The sequence below is a fragment of the Protopterus annectens genome, chromosome 7.part1 (genome assembly GCF_019279795.1).
Source record: "Protopterus annectens isolate FY-2018-M chromosome 7.part1, PAN1.0, whole genome shotgun sequence".
NCBI lineage: Eukaryota > Metazoa > Chordata > Ceratodontiformes > Protopteridae > Protopterus > Protopterus annectens.
Genome location: NC_056740.1, coordinates 379,993,981 through 380,017,827, shown reverse-complemented (window position 1 = coordinate 380,017,827; position 23,847 = coordinate 379,993,981). Strand labels below are relative to the sequence as shown.

At 41.9% G+C, this 23,847-nt stretch overlaps 1 protein-coding gene across 1 annotated transcript in view; it reads left to right on the top strand.

Moving 5' to 3' along the window:
* MYO5C (myosin VC) overlaps positions 1-23,847 on the top strand; it is a 1,763,334-nt gene that overhangs the window by 475,095 nt on the left and 1,264,392 nt on the right. Inside the window, exon 8 of the mRNA XM_044078824.1 lies at positions 2,248-2,413. Coding sequence (XP_043934759.1) covers positions 2,248-2,413 — 166 coding nt within the window. The remainder of the gene's footprint in view (positions 1-2,247; positions 2,414-23,847) is intronic.

Here is a 23,847-nt window from a genome sequence, read left to right as displayed (position 1 = left end):
ATTTCTTTAAAAGTTCAAAGAAAGATTGTTGGTTGAAGTTTGATAGGTTCCTAGTCATTCTGCATTGATGTTCATTAAGTGAGTCAGGGGGTTGCTCAGAACATATGCTGGCAGGTGATCTCTGAAGGTATCAGGAACTGTTCCAGCATTAATTATAATAGTAGGATTATTTATCAAAATCCAGTCTAGGATAGAGCCATTGTTGTTCTTTTTATTATATATTGTAGGAGCTGCGATGACCTGTGTGAAGCCATAGAGATTTATGCTATAGGTAGGGGAGGTGATAGAGAAGTTTTAACAGTTAATATTAACATCTCCTAAGATGATTATTTCATTAGTGATTCTATTAGATATCCAGGCAAGGATAGCTTCTAGGACTGCGATATTATTATTGGAGGTATATACAACATTGTGATGCGTAAGCTTTTTGTATCTTTAATTTTAAGATAGAGATAAGAGTTTCTGCCTTGACAAATTATGGAATAAGCTATGACTAGGGAGTCATGGTATAGGAGCTTGAGAAGAACAGTATCCCACTTTTTTTATGCATTCTGTCTGTCCTGATTGTGTTGTAGTCAGGGGGAAGAAAATGAGTGTCTTGATATTGGGTTTCAGTCAGGTCTCTGTGGCAGCTATGATATGTGTGTGATATAAATAGATGATGGAGTCAGGAATGTGATAGGATGGAGAGGGAAGTTTAAGTATGGGTGGTTGGGAATTGGGGGTAGGGTTAGGGGAGTGTACTGAGCCTGAGCTGAGCAGGATACATTAAGCCTAGAATGTTGCAGTTAAAAAATCAAGCATTGAGGTATGAAATTTTGAGCCTTACATCAATGCTTGTTCACTTTTAAGTTAGAAATTACCTTGTTAAGCCATTTGCAGTTAAATATTTGAAAGATGAGACTGCTTATAAAGTGGAACTATAGGGTGCCAATAAATTTAAGGGGAGAGTATAGTTTTTTGGGATTAGGCTATAGGCAATATTTTATGTCATATTTAATTATTTTGTAATATTAATTTTTGGATAATAATGTTAGCAAATTTATGAATTTGGAATGGATTAACAAATTTAATTTGATAAGTATGTATAAAGACTGAGACTAAAGTATTACATGTGGGTCAGCAACTATGTTAGGTCAATAAGCTGTATCTCATTAGTTTGTGTGACCTATTGCAGACATACAGTTAGAAGAGTTGTTGGATAAATTATGGTTCTAAAGTAAAATATGCTGAGTAGTCAGTAATGGTTAAGTAGAAAATTACAGACATACATAGTAAGGTATGCTAGCAACTTGTCTGTCCTTGAGTAAGATGGCCTTTTGGTCCAGACAAAAAAGCTTACTGCTTCTGTAGAGAAGGATATGGTCGAGAAGAAAACAGGCAATTGGTCAGGGAGGGCTATTTTTAGTACACAGAAGTCACACAGTTACTGGGTCAAGTGGGGTACTCCCTATCTGATTCTGAAAAAAAAAACCTTTTTTATTGTTTTATGTGATATTTCTCTGTGATGGACTATGCATTGTAGTTTAAACTGCAGGCTTCCACTTTTTGTGATTGTGTTTCTTTGCTTATGTTTAGAACATAGCATGATGAAGACAGACATGTAAGTGAGAGATTGCATTAATACAGGTGTTGAAAATATTCTTCATTGAATTCTTGTGAAATCAGTTATGAGCCTTTGAATACCATATGACTCATTTGGTCAGTCTGTTACGTAACTAGGAAAAACAACAGTCCCAAGAATCGCTGGTGGTTTCCTTCATTGTTTGGTCAGACTGGTGGTTTGGTTTTTATATGTTACATAACTGCTGATTATTTTCTGACTGCACAGATCACCTGTCTGATCTACAAATGATAAACTGGGATCTAGTATTGTAAGTACAATATAAGTTACTAGTAAAGTCATCCGTAATATATAGTGCTGCATTATGTTCTTTCATATTACTTTACCCTCCAAATATAATATGACCAACAATTATTTTTATAGATCTACAGTAGACTTAATATATTCCTGTGAAAAAATGTAATACTTTGGTAGTGGAATGGTTGTCTAGAATGAGTCACAAAATCTTAATCATTACTCCACGAGCATGAAGAGCTTGTCAAAAAAAGTCAAAGTACTGAATCTTTTATAGCTGTTAATGTTACACATGTATCAGAAGTAAAATATTAGCTAAATCTTCATTCCAGCTTTTCATTGTTAAAAATGACACTTTAAAATTGCATATTTTTATTTTTATATTGAAGGCAAGCAGTCAGTGCAGCTGCTCTGAAACAAACCTGGGGAGCTATTGTAATCCAAAGACATGCCCGTGGCTTCCTAGTAAGACGCCTCTATCAGCTCATCCTTGTGGCAACGGTGACAGTGCAGGCATTCACAAGAGGATATTTTGCAAGGAAGAAATTTCGAAGGGTAAATCAGTTAAATATATTGTTCTTGCCCTAAAACTAATGCAAAGTGAATATATATTTTCATTGTTCACAGATCCCTAGCTGTTGGTATTTAAATGATGTTGCTTGCGTTGACCTTTTTAGAACATACTGTGCATACACATTTATTTATTTATTTACTATTTGTTAATCAGGTAAGTGGCTGGTCAAACAGACTCTTTTCAGCCATGACTTGGGAAAACAGACAGTTTTACATAAGAAAGCAAACAGATGATGTTTACAAAGAATACAATTAAATAAAATGTGTATAAAAAACAGCACAATAAATGACACTGGTAGCTGAATTATGTTGTACTTAACAAGAGAGAGAAGTTACATTAAAGTACCTGCATTTAACATCAATTATTTACATACATTACCTTCTGCTTCTTCTTCTTTCGGCTTTTCCCGGTTAGGGATCGCCACAGCGGATCACCTCTCTGCTCATGATTGTAGTGGAGTTTTACATGTCGAGTTGCCAGCCCGGTGCCCAACCTTCCATAGAATGCACACACTCACACCTATGGCCAATTTAGAGTATCCAATCCACCTACAGCATGTCTTTGGGATGTGGGAGGAAATCGGACCACCCGGAGGAAACCCACGTGACCACAGGGAGGACATGCAGACTCCACACAGAAGGCACCCCAGCTGAGGATCGAACCGGAATACCTCTTGCTGTGAGGTGGCAACACTAACCGCTGCATCACCGCGGCCGCCCATTTACATGCATTACCTACACTATATATATCATGTTCATGTATAATGTAATGCTAATGCAAGTCAGAAATGTGTGCAATAAAAGATTGTGATATTGGCAAAATATGTCTTATAATACTAACAAAATAAATAGTTTAGAAGGTTAAGCTGGTATTATGTAAAATGATGGACATTTAAGTAGTAAATTAATTTATAAGAATGGCTACTTTATACTGGCAAGACTGCCTTTATGCATGCTTGAAACAGTTTGTAAAAACATACAGGGTAAAAGAAGCTGACAGATTTCTGGGAAACTTCAAGAATTTATTTTATTAGTGGTTTTGGAGTATGTAAATCCAAATTCAAGAAGTCTGTCTGAGACCCAAGATGTCAGGCATCGGAGTTCAAAGCTGAATTAAAAGAGCATCAGGTGCCTTCACACTGAGCTGACTATATTGTACCCATGATACCAACATTAGGTGTTATTCCCAATAGCCGTGACTTAACTTTAGCCATATTGGGCACTGCAAGTTTTGAGGTTATAAGATTACAAAAATAATGGATGAAATATAAATGTCACCTACTTTTATTTTTTGTGGGGAGAGGGGAGATGCTGACTTCAAGGTTTGATGCCATGTGAGGGTTATACTGTTTCACAGAAGCAGATAAGATGAATGTTATTCAGAGCTCTGACAACCTGTTGAAGTCAGCCATTTAAAGCTCTGTGGGCTTACATTCAGCAGCATAATGTTTATCCCCTCAGAAGCATTCATGCCCTCCCAAACAGTGATGTCGATCATTCTGTGTTACAAATTTTTGTCCCACCCCACATTTTGGCGATGGCTACTTAGCTGCCAGAGCTTGAAATCTGGTGAACATGTAATTTTCACTAGCAGGTTTTCTTACCTCTTTCATATAAAGCTAATTTTTTTATTTTTTACCATCTGTTTTCATGCCCCCTCCTACACACTATCCACCATCTGCTGGGGCCAGATATCCACTCTCAGTTTCCAAGCAAGGTAGAGAGAAGGCAGAGGTTTTCCAGTATGCTGCCATCAGCATAATGGTGGAGGCTTTTCCTGTTTTGCCCATCTTTAATCTCACCCACTATTGTGCTTTACAGATTTATTGGTGCACAGTTGTTGTGCATGTTTTACCATAACCACACACGCACACACAAACTCCTTTGAACACAGTCTATGTGTATTTCATCTCTCATGCTTAAGTCCCTGATCCTGCCAGTATCTGTAGTCAGGCAGGAAAGCGTCCTTCTGTAGGATGGATGTGCCAGCATTTAAGCAACGTATTCCAATCTTGTGCTTCCTTCTTTGCAGCAGGATGCTATTTAAATCTAGGTTTCTCAGGTCGCAGTTAGGGCTCTGTCTCTTTTGTACCATGAAGCTGGAAGTGCCTCAGCTATTACTGAGATTACTGAACCACTGGTTCAGCCTGATGGTATTGCTGCAGTGTTCTGTTCAAGTACATTCTTATGTCTCACCCCTTCTACTGTGGCATCCATAGCAAGGAGACTCAGGCTTCAGCCTTACAATGCTGAACATTAGTTATATTCAAATCCATCATACTATATTACAATCTGCGTACAACTAAAGAAGACAAAGCAGTTTATAAAAATCTGCGCTTATGCATTTATGCTTGTTAAAATAATAACTGATACACCTGGAGCATGTGAGGAAGCTTTTATGTGAATTATTAGTTTGCGGCCAGCATGAGAAGCATTTCCCCAAGCAGATGATGAACCGTTAAACTTCTCCTTTGAGTGATGCTCTAACTTGCTGCTTACTTGATAGCATGAATATTTTAAGTAGTTCTCATTTATTATTTGAATTTCTTAACTGAAGACCATGATCCCAGTTATTTCTAGGGTTTATGCAATATTTTTATCAAATTCTTGCCAAGTTTATGGTTTAAAAACTAAATGTTATGTAAACAATAATTTAGTATGAAATAGCATTGACATAAACAAATAGCGGCTACAATTTTAAAGATGATATGTTGAAATGCCTTCTACAAAAATGTATTTTCATTACTTACTTAAAATTGGTCTCTTTTGTCTGCCCCCAGAGAGATGAGATAGTAAGTGCCACAGGGCATGATTATATTACACATAATTTTGTTTTTCTATTTCTGTGCTGAAACTGTTTTTGAAGCATTTAAATTGAAATTGCATTATTTGTTTTCTTTAACTGCTCTTAAACCCAGTGCCTCTCCTTTTGTCTGCCCATTATAGGTTCATAGGTAGGTACTAGGCTATTGCCCTCAGGGCCTATATACGCCTAGCAAAAAAGGTACCCTGGTTTTTGCCACCCAAGAAAATTATTTTCCTATGCCCCTGTCGAGCAGAGCCACAGAGGTGATCCCCGGGGTGAATTTCCCATTTCTCATCCAATCATCAAGATTTTTCTTGGAAGAGTACTAAAGAGGAGCTTTGTTTGATATAGATAGGTAGTTTGTTAAAGACTATGGGAAGTCTCTGGGACAGGAATCTATCCCTCCAGCATGTTCTGTTTATTGTGGTGACAAGGTTTAGGTCCCTAGAGTGTGTAGCTCGGTCGGAGGGATTGGGATTTCTTTAAGTGGAGCATGTCCAACAGCTCAGGTTTGACATAGCTTTGTATGTTAGGCAGAGATCGCCTCTGAGTAGGCGATATGCAATGGAGTAAAGTTGGAGTTTTTTGAGACAGTCTGTGTAGGGCATGTGTTTGAGGCCGGTAATCCTCTTTGTGAGGTATTTCTGCGGCCTTTCCAGTTGTAGATGTCTTGTGAGGTACGTACCAAAAGGGGGCATTGTACTCTATAATGGGTCAAATGAGTGATGAGTAGAAGGGAACAATGACCTCTTTTTTCCTGGATGAGAAACCTTTTGTGATGAGGTGTACCATGTAGAAGGATTTCCTGACTACTCTGGCAATGTGATTATCAAAGGAGAGACTACTATCCACCTGTGTCTCAAGGTCTTTTATCACACTTTTGGTATTAAGTAGACTACCACCTATGTGGTAGCTCATGGGTACAGAGTTTTTACCAAAAGGGATAACAATGCACTTTTTGGCATTGAGCTTGAGGCCATGGCTTTTGACACCAGGCATTTGTCTCAGTGAGGCCCTTTTGTAGGATGTCCACACCATTAGAAGTTTCGATTATGGTTCCTAGTTTGCAGTCATTTGTGAACTTCATTAGCCAAAGACCTTCTGTGTTAGCCTGTACTTCAGAAAAGTAGATAACCAAACAGGAGAGGACCCAGGACTGAACCCTGTGGTACTCCACTTGTCACTGGTCTGAAGTTGGATTTGGAGTCTGCTACTTTCACAGTGTAGGTTCTGTCAGTGAGCCAGATGGCAACCCATCTGTGACATAGGGATTTATATCTAGTTTAGTGAGGTTGTCTATAATTCCAGAGTGGTGGATGGTGTCAAATGCCTTGGCAAGATCTAGATAGGCTGTGGGAACCACATTACCCTTGTCTATGGCTTTGGTGACTGCTTCAAAGACATCTATCAGGTTTAGAAGACATGAGCTGCCTTTTACAAACCAGAACTGGATGGGGTCCAGAGTTTGGAGATTACCAATGTCTTTGTTTATAAGTTCCATGATGATACATTCCATGGCCTTGCAGATCAAGCTCATCAGGCTAATGGGGCATTAGTTTCTGGGGTCCGTGGTGGATCCCCCTTTGAGGAGTGGGATAACCATTGCTGTGCACCATTCAGTGGGCACAAAGCCTGAGGTGAGGCTATGATTGAACATGGTGCTTAGGTGGGGTGCCAGTTCATTCTATAGTTCATGTAGAATGCATCCTGGGATGTTGTCAGGTCCCATGGATGCTGTGTTCTTGGCTTTGGGGAGAGTGGTTTTTACCTGTGCAGCCATGATTACAGGAACTTTACATTATTCTGGTATAGAGATGGGCCCTTTGGGGGGGTGAGAGGGGGTAAAGTTAGCACTGAACCTATCTGCCAGGATGTTGGCAATATCATTTGGTTCTACGTATTTAGTGTCATTGTGCTGAAACTCAGAGCAGATGAGTGTTGCCATTGAGATTCTTGACATAGCTGTAGAATGTTTTGTGGTTGTCTTTAGAATCAGTGGCGATTTTGTTTTTGTAACTAGCTTTGGAGGATTTTATGAGGGATCGCAGCTTCTTACTGAGGCTGACGAGGGAGTTCCTCCAGTCATGGCATTTTTGTTCTTTTTTTGCAAAAATTTCTTTCTTCTGTTGTAAAGTTTGTTTATGGCAGGGGACTGCCAGATTGGCTTCCTTTTTTTTTGGAGGATAGAATCTTGGTTCTGTTAGGAATAGCATGATCCATGCACTCATGTAAGTGCTTATAAAGTGCATTTGTGTATGATTCAGCAGTCGTACCTCTGTTGTCCGTATGCATGGGTGTTGTAAAGTTTGCCACTTCTGTCTTAAGAAGCGTGAAGTTGGCTTTAGAGAATTTTTTACGGTGGTTTCCCTAATGGGGGCTGGGGGTGGGATGTGGATGTCTATGGAGATTAGCTTGTGGACGGATCTGACCAATGAGGCATTGACCTCTGGTGTGGAACACGGTCGCTCATGTTGGTAATGACCAGGTCTAGGATATTGCTGCCCCTGGTGGAGGTGTGGATAAGTTGATCCAAGGCATTGGAATTCATGAATTCCAGAAAGTGTTGAGCAAAACAGTTAGTACATGAGTAGTTTTCCCAGTTAATGGTGGGGTAGTTGAAATCACCCATTATGAGGGTGTTGGGTTGCACCCTATAATTTTCCAGTGTATCAAGAAATGAGGAGTGGGAATCCTGGGACATGGTGGGGGATCTGTAGCAAGTTACAATTTGGATTGCGGTCTTGCCCAGAGTTAGTTGCACTTGGATAATCTCGGATGCATTATGCTGAACAACTAGCCTGGAGGTGTGGATATCCTTAATGAATATGGACACACCTCCACCTTTAGAGTTTCGGTCCAAGTTAGGTGGCCAGTAGGTGTGGTATGAATTATAGCCTGGTAGTGCAGGGGTGCTCTCTGGAGCCTTGAACCAGGTCTCTGTCATTGCACAGATGTCGATGTTCTCCATTTTAAGGAGTGCCTCGAGTGAATGCATTTTGAAGTTTTGACTTCTAGCATTGAGTAACATTACCCTCAGATTTTGCTTGCTTATACCTGTTATGGTGGTCAATTTGTCATTTGAACCTTGCCTAAAATGGCAAGAGCCTTAGCGAGTATCCGGAATCCCAAGGGTGACAGGTGCAGGCCATCTCTGGCAAAGCATCGTGGTCTGTTGATAATGTCATCCCAGGCAGACAGATACTGGTTTCCCTTAGAATGACACCAGAAGCTTAGCCAATTGTTGAAGTCAATCATTTTGTCCTTGTACTGTGGTATCATTCTGGGTGATGGCAGGATGCTACTCAGGGGTATGGTCTTACCTGCCTGGGCTACAAAATTGGAGAGCTCCTCCATGTCTCTTTTCATGTAGTCCAGGGAGGTACATCTCAGGTCATTCACACCAACATGGACAATGACAGAGTCATATTTGTACTTGTTGTGGAGTGACCTGAGTGTGTGCATTTTGTGGCGGAGCCTGGCACCTGAGAGGCAGCTGACAGTAACACTCTCCTTGATGTCCTTCAAGGATGCATCTGCAGTCCTTACAAATGGGTTGTCCTGTCGTCAGGCAGCCCTTCGGTCGGCCGGATTCCAAAGTCTGGGTCTGGCCTCGGCTGGTGTCGCACTTCACCCGACGTCATAGCTGCAGTTCTTCGGGTATAAAGGCATCAGCCGACGCCATTTTCCTCAGTCTTTCTTGCCGCGTGGCGCCCGAAGCAGAAGCTGTTCGCAAGTGCCGGTCGGTCAGATCCAGAGATTACTACTACCGAATACTACTTCAAGACTTCTAAAGCTAAGTACCCGTTGGGGACTCTTTCTTGCCTCAGCCGATGTCAGAAAAAAGTGAATAACTGTTTAACTTGTGGGAAACAAATACCTCATAAAGATTTCCACTCTTACTGCTTACCTTGTTTAGGCCCAGACCACGACGTAGCAGCTTGTTTAGCCTGTGCTTCTTTCAACCGACGGACGCTTAGACGTCGGTCGGAGTTTGCTGAACAGTTTTTCGGCTCAGAATTTGCGTACATAATGCCGTCGGATCCTCCGACTTCACAAGTTGTTAAGAAACGCAAAGAAAAGGACCGACACTCACGGTCCGCGGTTTCGGCCGAAACCGTGGTTAAGCAAACCGCGAGTTTCTCGGTTTCGGCCAAAACCGAGCAAACGGTTCTATCTTCAGCCGAATCCATGACTACTACCGAGGCCCCTTCTAACCTGGTTGAGTCGGCCTCTGAAATTCAACCTGCTACTGTGGTTTCACAAGAACTATCGGACACCATCCCTTTGGATGTTTCAACCCCTGCACGTGGTGCTGCTAGGCCGCCTGCAGCCATGTCCATAAAGGCCTTTGCCAGGGCTAAAGCAGCCAAAACTTCTAAGTCTGTGCCTGTTAAGCCCCCCTCTCACAGGCCCAGCTCCAGTTCCCAAATGCTTACTCTGGCAGAGGATCTCATCTCTTTAATAAGGGGATCCCAACCTCATCCAGACAGGGCCTCTCAACCTCCTCCAGAAAAGAGACCTAGAGCAGAGCCCCCTGAGCCAGTGTCCTCAGATGATTCTTCTGATGATTCAGACAATACAGACCATCCAGAGGCTCCTCTTTCTACTTATGAAGACTCCGATGCTGAGGAATCGATTCCTTCTGCCTCTCCACCAGAGGAATTTTCCTTTGGGGAAACCTTACATGCCATGAGAGAGCAATTTCAATGGCAGGGGCAAGATTTCTCAGACTCAAGGAAAAGGCTTAGGACTTTTTTGCATTTACCACAACATAGGCCTTTAGCTATACCTCCAGTTCTTCCTGTTGTAGATGATGCATTTAATGATGCTTGCACTGCTCCTGACACTTTGCCTCCAGCCCCTGCTAAGCCCGATAGGTTTTACAGGGTCCAGGACACACATCACCATTTATACAAGGCTCCTTTTGCAGATCCCAAGACTATCTCCCAGGGGCCTAAGGCAGTAGCTTCAACCTCAGTTAAAAACCCTCTCCCCTCTGAAAGGGAATCCAGGTCCTTAGAGAGATGGGGTAAAAAACTATACACCTCTGCTACTCTCTCAGCTAGGGCATTGAACTGTCAGTTTCATATGATCCAATACCAGGAGTTTATGCTTGATCAGTTAACTAAGAAACTGTCCTCTGATGATTCTTTAGATAAGAAATATGTTCTAGAAATGGTGCATAACATTCAGCAGGTTAGTAACCATTCTTTAAAATGTGGCTATGATGCACTGGAGGCTTCCTTTAGATCAGCCATGACTGGCACAGTTATAAGAAGGCATGCATGGTTGAAAGAACAGGTCTTGCCGGATCATGTTAAAGCAAAACTATTAGATGCTCCTATGGATAAGGTCAGTTTATTTGGTTCTCCTGCTCAGCAGGTACTGAAGAAAATGGAAGAGAAGGCAAAATCTGTACAAACAGTGAAAGATTTCTTACAGGTTCAGCCTCCAAGGTTTAGCAGGAACTGGCCTTCCAATAATTGGTCCTTTCCAGACTCCTCTAAAACACAGAGAGGCAGGAATAGGCGTTTGAGAGGCAGAAATCAATCCAGAGGAGGTGCCTACAGGGGACGCCAGTGGCAAGGTAACAACCAGCGAGGCACAGACACAACTACTACCACTGCAACAGGACAATCACAGTGACTTGGCTCTGGCACCGCCTACCAGGGAACAAATTGCAGCACCCTTAGGCGGAAAATTAGCCTTATTTTCAAAAAACTGGCACTACATCACAAGAGACAAGTGGATTTTGCAAGCTATAGACCAAGGCTACAGGTTTCATTTCCATACTTTACCAGGAAAAAGAGGAATGCCAAACCTACCACCAAATCAAAAGACAGAAGCTCTAAAACAAATAGCTCAATTAGCAAAGATGAGAGCTGTGGAAAGGGTACCATCTATGGAACAAGGAAAGGGATTTTACTCCAGACTCTTCCTGGTACCAAGAAAAGAGAAAAATTGGAGGCCTATTCTCGACCTGTCCGCTTTAATCACATTCTTCATTGTTCCAAAATTCAAAATGCTGACCCTACAGCAACTTCTTCCCATGCTGGGCAAGGAGTATTGGCTGGTGACTCTAGATCTCAAGGAGGCCTACCTGCACGTCCCCATACGACCAAATTGCAGAAGATACCTCAGATTTCTTGCAGGATCAGAGCATTATCAATTCTCAGCATTGCCCTTTGGCTTATCTACTGCGCCCAGAGTGTTCACGAAATGCCTGGCATCAGTAATCGCTGACTGCAGGCTTCAGGGAATCCAAATATATCCATACCTGGACGACTGCTTGATACAAGCGGACAACAAAAACAAGCTAACAGAACACTTACAAAGAGTCATTTGCTTACTGCAAGCCCTGGGATATACAGTCAATATAAAAAAATCAAGACTGATACCATCCCAAAGAATAACCTTCTTAGGTGCAGAATTAGACACAGTAAAACAGATGGCATTCCTAACTGCAGAAAAACAAGAACAACTTCCTCTCTACTTCTTGGCATTAACAAAGCAGAACAAACTAACAGCAAGGAAAGTACTGCAGGCCTTGGGCTTCATGGCATCCTGCATAATCCTGGTCCCTCATGCCAGACTGCATATGAGAAAGCTACAGTGGTACCTGAAGAATTTATGGTCTCAACACAGGCACAGCCTAGAAACCGAAATACCACTAATCCCATGCCTGAAACAAGAGTTCCTATGGTGGGCTCAGGCATGCTAGTCAAACCCAGGTTTGCCCTTCCACAGCATTCAACCAAGCCAAACCATCACAACGGACGCCTCAGACCACGGTTGGGGGGCCCACATGCTGGACAAGTGCATACAAGGCTTATGGACTCCAGAACAGCTGCACCTGCACATAAATCAAAAGGAAATGCTGGCAGTAAAACTAGCAATCCAGAATTTCAGACCATTCCTCCAAGAAGGGCAGTTGATGATAAGGACAGACAACACCACAGTCATGTGGTACATCAACAAACAGGGAGGCACTCATTCATACCCTCTATGCCGGATGGCACTGGACCTATGGAATATGGCTCTGAGCTACAACATTCAGTTACAAGCAATTTTGTACCGGGAAAAGAAAACATCCTAGCAGACATATTAAGCAGAACTACCTCGGATGCTCACGAATGGATGCTACACCCGGACATCTTCAAGGTCATCACAAGGAAATGGGGACTGCCACAAATAGACCTATTCGCATCCCCACTCAATCACCAGATCAAGAAATTCTGCACAAGGACGTACCACCCACTTGCTTGGAAGGTGGACTCTCTATCCTTCAGTTGGAAAGGCCTGACAGCCTATGCATTCCCACCTCTTCCTTTGATGCACAAGGTGCTATTGAAAATCAAAGAGGAACATCCAAGGATCATTCTGATAGCTCCAGACTGGCCAAGACAACATTGGTACCCATTACTGAGGAGCATGTCTTGGGGGCAGATGTGGACACTACCCCTGATTCCTTTGCTGTTAACTCAGAGTGGCTACAACACCCTGCATCCAAACCTGGAAACTCTGCAGCTGACTGCCTGGAACATTACATAAGAGCAACTAACCCAGATTTATCCCAAAGGGTTAAAGACATTATCCTTGAGGCCCGCAGACCTTCAACAAGAAGGAACTATGCAGGAAAATGGAAAAGGTTTCTCATTTGGAGTACTGAAAGGGGAAAAGATGTGTCAAAGGTAGACATTGCCAACATCCTGGAGTATTTGGCAGAGCTTTTCCATACAGGCCTGTCCTACTTCTCCATCAAGATACATGCATCAGCTATTTCTGCAGAATACAGCTTCGATCCACCTGTCTTCTTGCATCCTCTACTCAGGCAGTTTCTGAGAGGAATTAAAAATGTAAAACCTCCTAGGAAACCACCATTACCAGCATGGGACTTGAACTTTGTGCTAGAAAAATTGACACTCCCCCCTTTCGAACCAGCAGCAACAGCAGATCTTCAACACCTATCCTGGAAAACTGCTTTTCTGCTGGCAATTTCCTCAGCAAGAAGGGTTTCTGAGCTACAGGCTTTAATGGCAGTACAACCCTTCCTAATCTTCCATCAAGATAGAGTGTCCATGAGAACAAATCCTACATTTATGCCTAAGGTGGTATCCAGAGTGTCTTTAAACCAGGCTATCCACCTACCTACCTTCTTCCCCAATCCACAGAACGGGGGGGGGAAAGACTGCTTCACACTTTGGATGTACATAGACAGTTGCGTTACTACCTGGACAGAACCAAGAGCAATAGAAAAACTGACCAGCTTCTGGTAGCATATGCAACAGGAAGGGAAGGAAAAGCAATTTCAAAACAGACAATCTCCAAGTGGATAGGAAATTGCATCAGATTCTGTTACTCCTACCATGGAAAGCAAACTCCACAGAACATAAGGCCTCATTCTACAAGGGCTACAGCCACTACCACAGCTTTCTTACGAGGAGTGGCTACCAAGGACATTATAGAGGCTGTTACTTGGACCTCCGTGCATACATTTGCCAAGCATTATAACTTACCTTTATACTCTAGATCCCGAGCAGGGTTTGCCACTGCTGTTTTGCAAGGGATCCTAACTACACCATAATTTCTTCTTCCTCCTCCCCTAGTTTGGCTATGGTATTCTACCCATTTGTAAGGACTGCAGATGCATCCTTGAAGGACATAGTACAGTTTTGTACCTACCATAAATGTAGATGTCCGAACAGGAATGCATCTGCAATCAGGATTACCCACCCTCCTTCCCAACTGTGGTTTTCCAAGGGTATTGGCCCATCTAATAGCTAGCTGGGGGGGGGGATCTCTTATGGTGTATTTGTTTGTATACATGTACATACATGCTTATTGTTTGTGTTTGCCTTCTACTATTTGGAAACATTGGCATTTATCCAAAATTTAGCTATCCAAGAGGGCAACTGGCATCTGGGGCAAGAAACACTGAGGAAAATGGCGTCGGCTGATGCCTTTATACCCGAAGAACTGCAGCTATGACGTCGGGTGAAGTGCGACACCAGCCGAGGCCAGACCCAGACTTTGGAATCCGGCCGACCGAAGGGCTGCCTGACGACAGGACAACCCATTTGTAAGGACTGCAGATGCATTCCTGTTCGGACATCTACATTTATGGTAGGTACAAAACTGTACTTTTAGCCTGGTGAGTGGAATTCAGTGTGCCTGACTATAAAGTCACCTATAACTATAGTGTTGGGTACATTGTTATGCCTTATGGGCTGTGGTTGAGTGGCACAACGAGTTTGTGGGTTATTTGTCATTTGGGTTGTGTTAGGTGGTGGAGGTTGCTTGCGTTTCTGCTTTGGAGGTCTCTATTGCTTGAGCAGATTTTTATTGAGAGCCACCGCTAATGTAGGTGTGTGTTTTGTGTTTCTATGTGTCTGTTTTGGTGGTGTAGGTTTTGAGGGACTATGTAATGAGTGTGGTGTGGTGCAAGTGTTTACCTTCTCCTTTTGACTGTCTAGTCCAGTCTTGGGTGAAGAGAGCTTTGTTCCAGTTTGGCTATATAAGTGCATCTCTCACAGGTTGTAGTGTTGGATGGTAGGAAGAGAGGATTGTCTGGGTACATGAGGCAATTGCTGCATTGCCCCCAAGATGTCCAGATTCATCAGGTAGACAGGAGAAAACACCGGGAGCTGACCCTTAGACATGCCTGGATAGGTGCTTATTTATTAAGTACTAAAAACTGTTTTCCTCTAGACAAGTGAAAAAAGTTGAGTGCTGTAGTAAATTGTAGCTTATTTAGTGCATACAATGAGTTTTGAACAAGTGCTGAGCTCAAAGAAACAGGTTTGAGTGCTAAAATTAAAAAACTGGCTAGTTCTAAGGGTAAATTTGAAGAGCAGACTTTATGGCGCCAGGAATAGTTTAACCCTAGCTTAGCGACGATGCATAAAGTGTATTATTTATTTATTTATTTTTAAATATAACAGTAGCAAATGAGCAAACCAGTTTAAACAAATTAACCAAATAACCTATAAAAAGTTAAAAACTGAGCCCCGTTCCAGCAGTCTTCGATCAGACAAGTTCTAACTGCACACTCCTGCCACTAGGGTGCAGGGGAGCCTTCTCCAAAAAAAAAAGATGGTCTGGATTTGTGCTCAGGTTATATAACCAAAGCTAGATTCAGCAGGTCTGAATTTAGTCTATGCTACGGCAAACAAGGCATACCAATTTCAGAAAGAAATAGTTCAAATAAGCAGGCACAATAAGCCTTTAACCAGAAACTCCCAGCTCAGAAGGGCAGAATCTACCCTTTCCTCCCACAAGAGTGCAGACCACACCATCTTAACGTAAAATAACTGGCCTGAAGCCCAAGTGCTTAAACCAGAACTAATACACTTAGAATAACAGACACCAAGCCTTCAGTCAGCAACTCCCAACTTAGAAGGATGTAAGCTACCTGTCCTGCCACATCAGTGCAGACCACAAACCTTCTTAATGTAAAACAACTGGTCTGAAGCCCAAGTGCTTCAACCAAAGGCTTAGAATAATAGTTACAATTTAATCAGGCTACTAACAAGCAGTAATAAATGCAGCAGAATAAATTCAATTAACTACTTTTAAGAACAAGCAGCAAAAGCAAAATAAAGTAATAAAGCAGGAAGAAACACAAATACAGTAAAAGTAGATGAATAAAGTGCAATTTTTTTATATAACAATAGAAAACAAGCAAACTGATTTAAACAAATGACCCAACAAACCAGTAAAAAAACTCAAAACTGTTCCAGCAGTCTTAAATCAGACAAGTTCTAACTACACACTCCTGTCACTAGGGTGCAGGGGAACCTTCTCCATAAAAGATGACCTGGATTAGTGCTCAAGATATACAAACAAAGCTAGATCCATGATGTCTGAATCTAGTCTATGCTACAGCAAACAAGGTGCACCAATTTCAGAAAGAAGCAGTTCAAATAAGCAGGCACAATAAGCCAATCAGTTTTGCTATTTATTTTTTGTCCCCTTCTGTCATTTTTACAGACTGGATCTCCAGTTCCCCATGTCTACTTTGGGTCTAACAGCTAATCTTCTACCTTCCGGACTTGCTGTAATACTGCTGGGGCTGTTTGTGGACACTCAGGGCTTTCCAGGGGCTCAGCAATATCTGCATCGATCTGCATCTATCTGGGGGTTTTGTGTATGTCTTCTAAGACACTGTACAAACTGCCTAAAGCTCACAAATAATGAACTCATTCTCAGCACTAATAATTACACCTGTGAGAGTTGTAAATTACCTTATTAATCTGGAGGCTTCCCTCGCTTAACAACTGAGCCTGTGTGCATCATATACTTACACCACAATCCTTCACTAATCACGCCAAAATGTATTATGCTGTGGCTGTAAAAAATTACTCTCTAAGCTTCATAGAAGTAAGAATATTAAATCTTAGGAAAAGTCAGGCCAGTCATGCATCTCACCCATACTTGTCATAAAGAATCAGCATCAGTAAAAATATTCCATGTCTACCACTCTGAACCCCAGCAGTCAAAAAATATGTTAGTGATAGTGGATTCTATTGCCAGGCACACTGACTCATCACTCACAAGGATGAACTAAGAGTGGATTACATTGATTTGTCTTTCAGCATCAAAATTTCTGATATTCCAAGGCCCTGAGGACCCTACTCTTAGCAAATATGACTATGACATGCTAATAGCATAGGCAGGAGTCTACAATTGTATATTTAAAATCTTGAGGGATATACAGAGAGTCATATCAGAACTTTCCCTGTAAGTTACAAATGCAAGTAAGACACTGGTCCTGAATGGAATTTTTCTTCCACCTTGAATGATGTCACAATACAAAAAAAAGATAATAGTTTTCAGTAATTAGTTAAGTAGCTGGCATCATTCTGGGGATTCAGTATATGTCAGCATGGGAGGAGATATCTGGTAGTCCACCTTACTTCACTAAGGATGGCCTGCACTTCTCATTGCAAGGATTCTGCATACTGGCTAAAACCTTTTCTGCCCCTAGTATATTCTGTCGGCATAGTCATATGTTCATCATATTGATCACTGCTGCACTACCCTTGACTTTCCAAGATGGCTGCTTAACTTTAGCTCTCCGAATATTAAAAAAGAAACTGAAAGACAAGTGACAGTGCCTGGATGACAGCAAAGAAGAACTAACAGTGCCTGAGCTTTCAACCTCTTAGCACAAAACAGGCTGGACAAAGCCAAAAATAATGGGGGTACTAAGCCCCAAAATAGGGACAATTTTTAAATATTGCTGTTATTAATTTAGAAAGTTGCTAGAATGAAATGTCTTGTATTATCATGCATTTTCTGAAGAACATGAAGTCAGAAACTCAAATTCCTGTCATTATATAGGGAATTAATTCCGCACCGATTTAACTCAAAAATCCAGAATATCACAAATTTTATGAGAAACAGACCAAAAATATGAATAAAAAATCTGGATATTCTACTAAAATCTGGACAGTTGAGAGATATGCTGATGGTACTTTACAGATATTAGGAAATCACAGAAATATATATAAATCCCTGGCAATTAACTGCTCTGTATGAAACAAAACTTCAAACAATTAGCAAAGATACCAGAGCAGATACAGAGCTGTGGAGTAACGGTACTGCATACTTCTTTCTTTAGAATACTTTTAATAAAAAGGTAAGCGCTTTCACAATACAATTGCTTTCTCAGATCACATAAATTTCAAAATGCACAGTTAATGTATGCTCAACCAGCCAATAGCTATGCATGCATTCCCTGTTGCTAAGCAACTAATTAAGTAAAACTCTTATCAACCTAAAAAATGCTCAATCACATATGTTTAACTAAAACTCATTCAAGAAATCATATAAAATGTACTTAGAAAACATGCACATATATACCTCATATACATACAAACATATATATGTGCATATATATGCGCAAATACATCCATGCACATACCCATACGCACAACGACACAAGTATGTGGGCATATATATTCCTATAAAGAATGTCTAAATTAGATGTACACAAAATCATATAAAAAATATGCACATAAAAAATATACACATAAAACATACACATATATTTACCTAATGTACATACAAAATATGCATACATGTGCTCCATTATATCTATGCGCATACCCATACGCACACTGACACATATGTGGGCGTATATATTCATATAAAAACTGTCTAAAATAGATGTGCACAAAACACACATACGTATGTATGCACAACATATGATCATATTGGAAAATAGTTATTTTTTCTTCAGTCTACGTGCTTTAAGAACAGGTTTAACTGAAATATAATCATTAAGGCCTAGTCTTTTATCTGCTCTTAATTTGAAAATCCAGTGTAAATCTCCTTGTTCTTTTCTATTTATTATGCCTCCTTTACTTACATCTTCATAAATCACATCAAGGACCATAAAGCTAAAATCATGTCCATCACCTTCCCTGTTCATATGCTTGGGTATAGCACTATAATTCAGACCCTTTGTTGTACAGTACAGCTGATCCCTTATTCGCTCTCTCAAATGCCTATTCATCTTGCCCACATAAAGTGAATTACATAAACAGCGGGCCAAATAAACTAAATTTTTAGTGTTGCAGTTAGTAAACACTTTAGTAGTATATACACTCCCAGTAAAGGGATGTATAAAGACATTGGTCTCTTCTACATAATTACAATAGGTGCATCGTTTACATCTAACTGTACTCCTTGTTTGGTATGATGGGTCTGAAACAGCCACATTTCTGGGATAGCATAACCTACACTTCAGGGATCATTTATTCTTATAGTCATACTTGTGTCTAGAGCCCACTAAAGCTGCTATTTTTGGGTCTGCCTACAACACATGACAATATTTATTAAAAATATTCTTTAATTGGTAGTCATCACTGAAGTATGTTAAGGTAAAAATCATATCTGTAGATTTACTCCTATCAACCATCTCCAACGAGGATGGGAATGCAAAATATGGCCTCCCCTGCTTCTCTATTTTGTTTAACCATATCTTGTACAGTTTGTATATCATTAGCCTTGTATCCTCTCAGCAAAAATTCACTTTTGACTTGTTCCAACCCACATTCAAAATCATCATACCTCACAGTTAATCTACTGGTTCTAATAGTTTGTCCCTTAAGGATATTCCTAAAAACATGTTTAGGGTGCATGCTGGTATGATGGACATAAGTTAGGTGAAAACATTCCTTTCTATACAATCTAGTCTGAAAATGACCATTCCCATCTTTAAAAATCTGCACATCTAAAAATTCAATTTGATTAAATGAATATTTAACTATAAACTTCAAAAAGGGATTACTACTATTCAAATATTGCACAAATGCAAGTATAACTGTTCCTCATCTCCTGCCCATAGCAGAAACAAGTCATCTACAAATCAACAATAGAACTTGACTGATTCCTTATAGCATGCTACACCTAATACATGTTTGTCCTCCCAGTTGGGTATGACTAAATTGGCGTAGCTATAGGCACAAACTATGCCATAAATCTGCCTATAATATACCCCATCAAAAACAAAAACATGTTCTAATCATACAGTACTTCTAATCATACTCCTACAGTACTTATTACCTCGATACGGCACTCTTATAGATAGCACCCCAAAAAGACAAACCCCCATTTCTCGGTCACCCACGTCCCCCAGAATCTCTTTTAAAGTTTTTTTGTCTAGTCCTTCTAGCATGTCGAGGGATCAGTTGCTAGTGTCCTCTCCTGCTCAGCTGGTGAACCTGGGAATATTGAGGCAATGTTACAATTGCCTCATGTACACAGACAACCCTCTCCTCCTCCCACAAATCACAAATACATGCGAGAGATGCAACTATACGGCCAAACTGGAGGCTGAGCTCTCTCAACATAGGACTGGCAAGACCAGTCAGGAGGAGAAGGTTACCACACACACTATAGACCCAGTCTCACATAGTACCATCACAACCTCAAATCATACACATAAGCACACAAAGACATACTGAGGCTCTGATCAAAATCTACCAAAACAGCAGAGGCCACCAAAGCAGACACCCAAACAACCACCACCTCAGAACACAACACCTGCAACACATAGACCTCACAGTCAGAGTGTCAAACAGTCACAGCCCTTAAGGCCAAACACAATGCCAGACACACTAGTCATTGGTGACTCCATAGTCAGACACACTGGCGTCCCGCTCACCAGACTGAGTAAGGAGAAGGTCACAGTAAGCTGCCTGTCGGGCGCTAGAATCCGCCACATAACGCAAGCACTCAGGTCTCTCAACAGCATGTACAAATATGACTCAGTCATTGTCCACGCTGGTGTAAACGACCTGAGCTCCTTGGACTACATGAAAAGAGACATTGAGGAGCTCTCTGATTATGTAGCCCAGGCAGGTATGACCCTGACCTTGAGCAGTATCCTACCTTCACCAAGAATGATGCCACAATACAGAGATAAGATGATCAGCTTTAACAATTGGCTTAAACTCTGGTGTCATTCAAAGGGGATCCAATGTCTGTCTGCCTGGGATGACATGCTGGACAAGCCACGCTGCTTCAAGGGACGGCTTGCACCTGTCACCCTGGGATTCGGATATTGGCAAAGGCTCTTGCCACCCCCATAGTGCCTTTTTTAGGCAAGGCTCAAATTCTAAACCTACCACCCTAGAACACAAAAAAGGAAAAAAACTAAGGGTAATGCTGCTCAATGCCAGAAGTCTAAATCTCAAAATGCACGCACTCGAGGCCCTTCTCAGTATGGAGAACATCGATGTCTGTGCTGTGACAGAAACCTGGTTCAAGGCTCCTGAGAGCATCCCAGCACTATCAGGTTTTACCTCATATCATGCGTTCCGGCCCCAAAATCCGGACAATACCAAGAAAGGAGGGGGGGTATCCATATTCATCAAGGACACCCACACCTCGACTGGTGGCAACGCACGATGCATCGGAGACCATCCAAGTGCAATTAACCATAGGCAAGACTGCTCTGCAAATTGTAGCATGTTACAGGCCACCCTCACAAACTCAGGAACCTCACATGGCTATCCTGAAAACACTAGAGGAGATAAATTTATCACCAAACACCATCATACTAGGTGACTTCAGTTACCCTAATATAGACTGGGAACACTACTCAAGCCCAAACACCCTAGCCCAAAAGTTCCTGGAATTCATAAACTCAAATGCCATGGAACAACTAGTCACCATCCCCACAAGAGGAGAAAACATACTTGATCTCATCATCACGAACATGGGAGCACAATGTTCAACACCGGAAGTATACCCCTCACTGGTGAGATCAGATCACAAACTAATCTCGCTGGAGGCCCTCATCCCACCCCCACCTGAAATAAAAAAGACCACAGTAAAGAACTTCTTCACACTTCTAAAGACTAGTGTGGTCTCCTTTAAGGCCCCGAGCGGCGGAAAACAGTACTCAAGCCACTGAATCACTTACAAATGCCTTCTACCAGCACCTGCAGGACTGCATGGATAAGGCAATCCCAAGCAAAACAAAGACTCTTTGTACCAAAGGCAAGCGTCCAGTCTGGTGGACCCCAGCCATAAACAAACTCTACAACAAAAGGAGGAAGCTACTACAAGATAGAGCAAAATCCTTAAAAGGTAAGACACCCTTGATCACTATAAGTAAAAACTAAGAGCTCTCATAAAATCATCCAAAGCAAATTTTGAGAGAAAAATAGCTAAAGACTCAAAAGACAATCATAAGGCCTTCTTTAGCTATGTTAGAAACCTGGGAGGAAACTCCCAGATATGTTCAGAACTAGTTCAAAATGATGTGAAGATTACTGATCCTACAGACATTGCCAACATACTGGCTGACAGGTTCAGTGCAAACTCCCCTCCCCCAAAGGAGAGATATCTATACCAAGCGATTGCAGCCCCCAAACATCTCCAAAGTGAGAACTGCTCTCCAAAGCAAAAAACACAGCATCCATGGGACCTAATGGTGTCCCCGGCTGTGTGCTCCACGAACTCAACGAGGAATTAAACCCACAGCTAGGACAGCTGTTTAATCATAGTCTTACCTCTGGATATGTACCCAGGAGTGGCGCACTGCAACTGTGGTCCCACTTCACAAAGGCGGTGCCTCCACCGACCCTGGAAATTACCGGCCCATTAGCTTGACAAGCCTTATCTGCAAAGCCATGGAGAGGATCATAATGGACCTCATAAATAAAGACATAGGGAATTTGCAGACTTTGGATCCATCCCAGTTTGGCTTTGTCAAAGGCAGATCATGCCTTCTAAACTTGGTTGACTTTTTCGAAACAGTCACCAAAGCCATTGATGAGGGAAAGGCAGTCCATACAGCCTACCTCGATCTGGCGAAGGCCTTCGATACAATACCCCTCATCAGCTTAAATGTTAACCCATACATCACAAGATGGGTTGCAAACTGGCTGAGTGACAGAACCCACAGGGTCAGAGTTGCTGGCGCCATGTCAGACTCTAAGCCTGTCACAAGTGGTGTACCACAGGGCTCAGTCCTGGGCCCACTCTTGTTTGGCATCTACTTTTCCGAAGTACAAGCAAACACAGGAGGGTTATGGCTGACAAAGTTTGCAGATGACTGCAAACTGGGCGCCATAGTAGAAAACACATCTGACACAGATATCCTTCAGAAGGGTCTCACAGAAACGGATAACTGGTGCCAGAGCCATGGCCTAAAGTTAAATGCCAAAAAATGCATAGTCATACCTTCGGGAAAAACAAGGTTACCTAGCTACCAAATAGGTGGCAATCCACTGAGCACAGAAGAAGTTATCAGGGACCTGGGGACCCAGGTTGATAGTAGTCTGTCATTCGACACCCATGTAGCTAAAGTAGTTAGGAAGACCTTCTACACTGCCCACCTTATCATGAAGGGATTCTCATCTAGATCAAGGGAGGTCATAGTCTCCCTATACTCATCACTCATCAGACCAATGATTGAGTACAATGCCCCATTCGAATGTATCTGACCCGACACTTGCAGCAGCTGGAGAGGCCACAAAAGTTCCTCACAAAAGGATAAAGGGTCTCAAACATCTGTCCTATGCTGCCCGACTGAAAGAACTCCAGCTCTATTCAGTGCTGAGTGGTGACCTTTGCCTAACAAACAAGGCCATGTCAAACCCAGTTTAGATGAATGTGCTTCGCCTCAAAAATCTAGATCCGTCAGAGCCACAAGGGCGGAGACTTAAACCTCAACACGGCTATTAATAGGGCGTGCTGGAGGGATAGATTCATCACCCAAAGACTCCCTATGCTGTGGAACAAAATCCCGGTATATGTGAGGCAGAGCACCTCGCTGGCCTTGTTCAAGAGAAATCTTGACCAATGGATGGGAGATCGCAGATATACCCCAGGGATTACCTCAGTGTCACTGCTCGACAGAGGCACAGCAAAATAATGGGTATAGTTCCCCATACTAAAGGGGTGGCGTAAGCCACAAAACTATGGGCTAGGCTTGTAAATGCCCTCGGGCAGATAGCCTAGTATGAACCTATGAACCTATAATATCAAGTCAGGTTGAAAGCAAATAAAATAAACATGGCAGGAATCATAAACACCTTTGGTTAACAACCTCCATCATCTCTATACCTTCTTCATTAGGTGTAACAGTAAA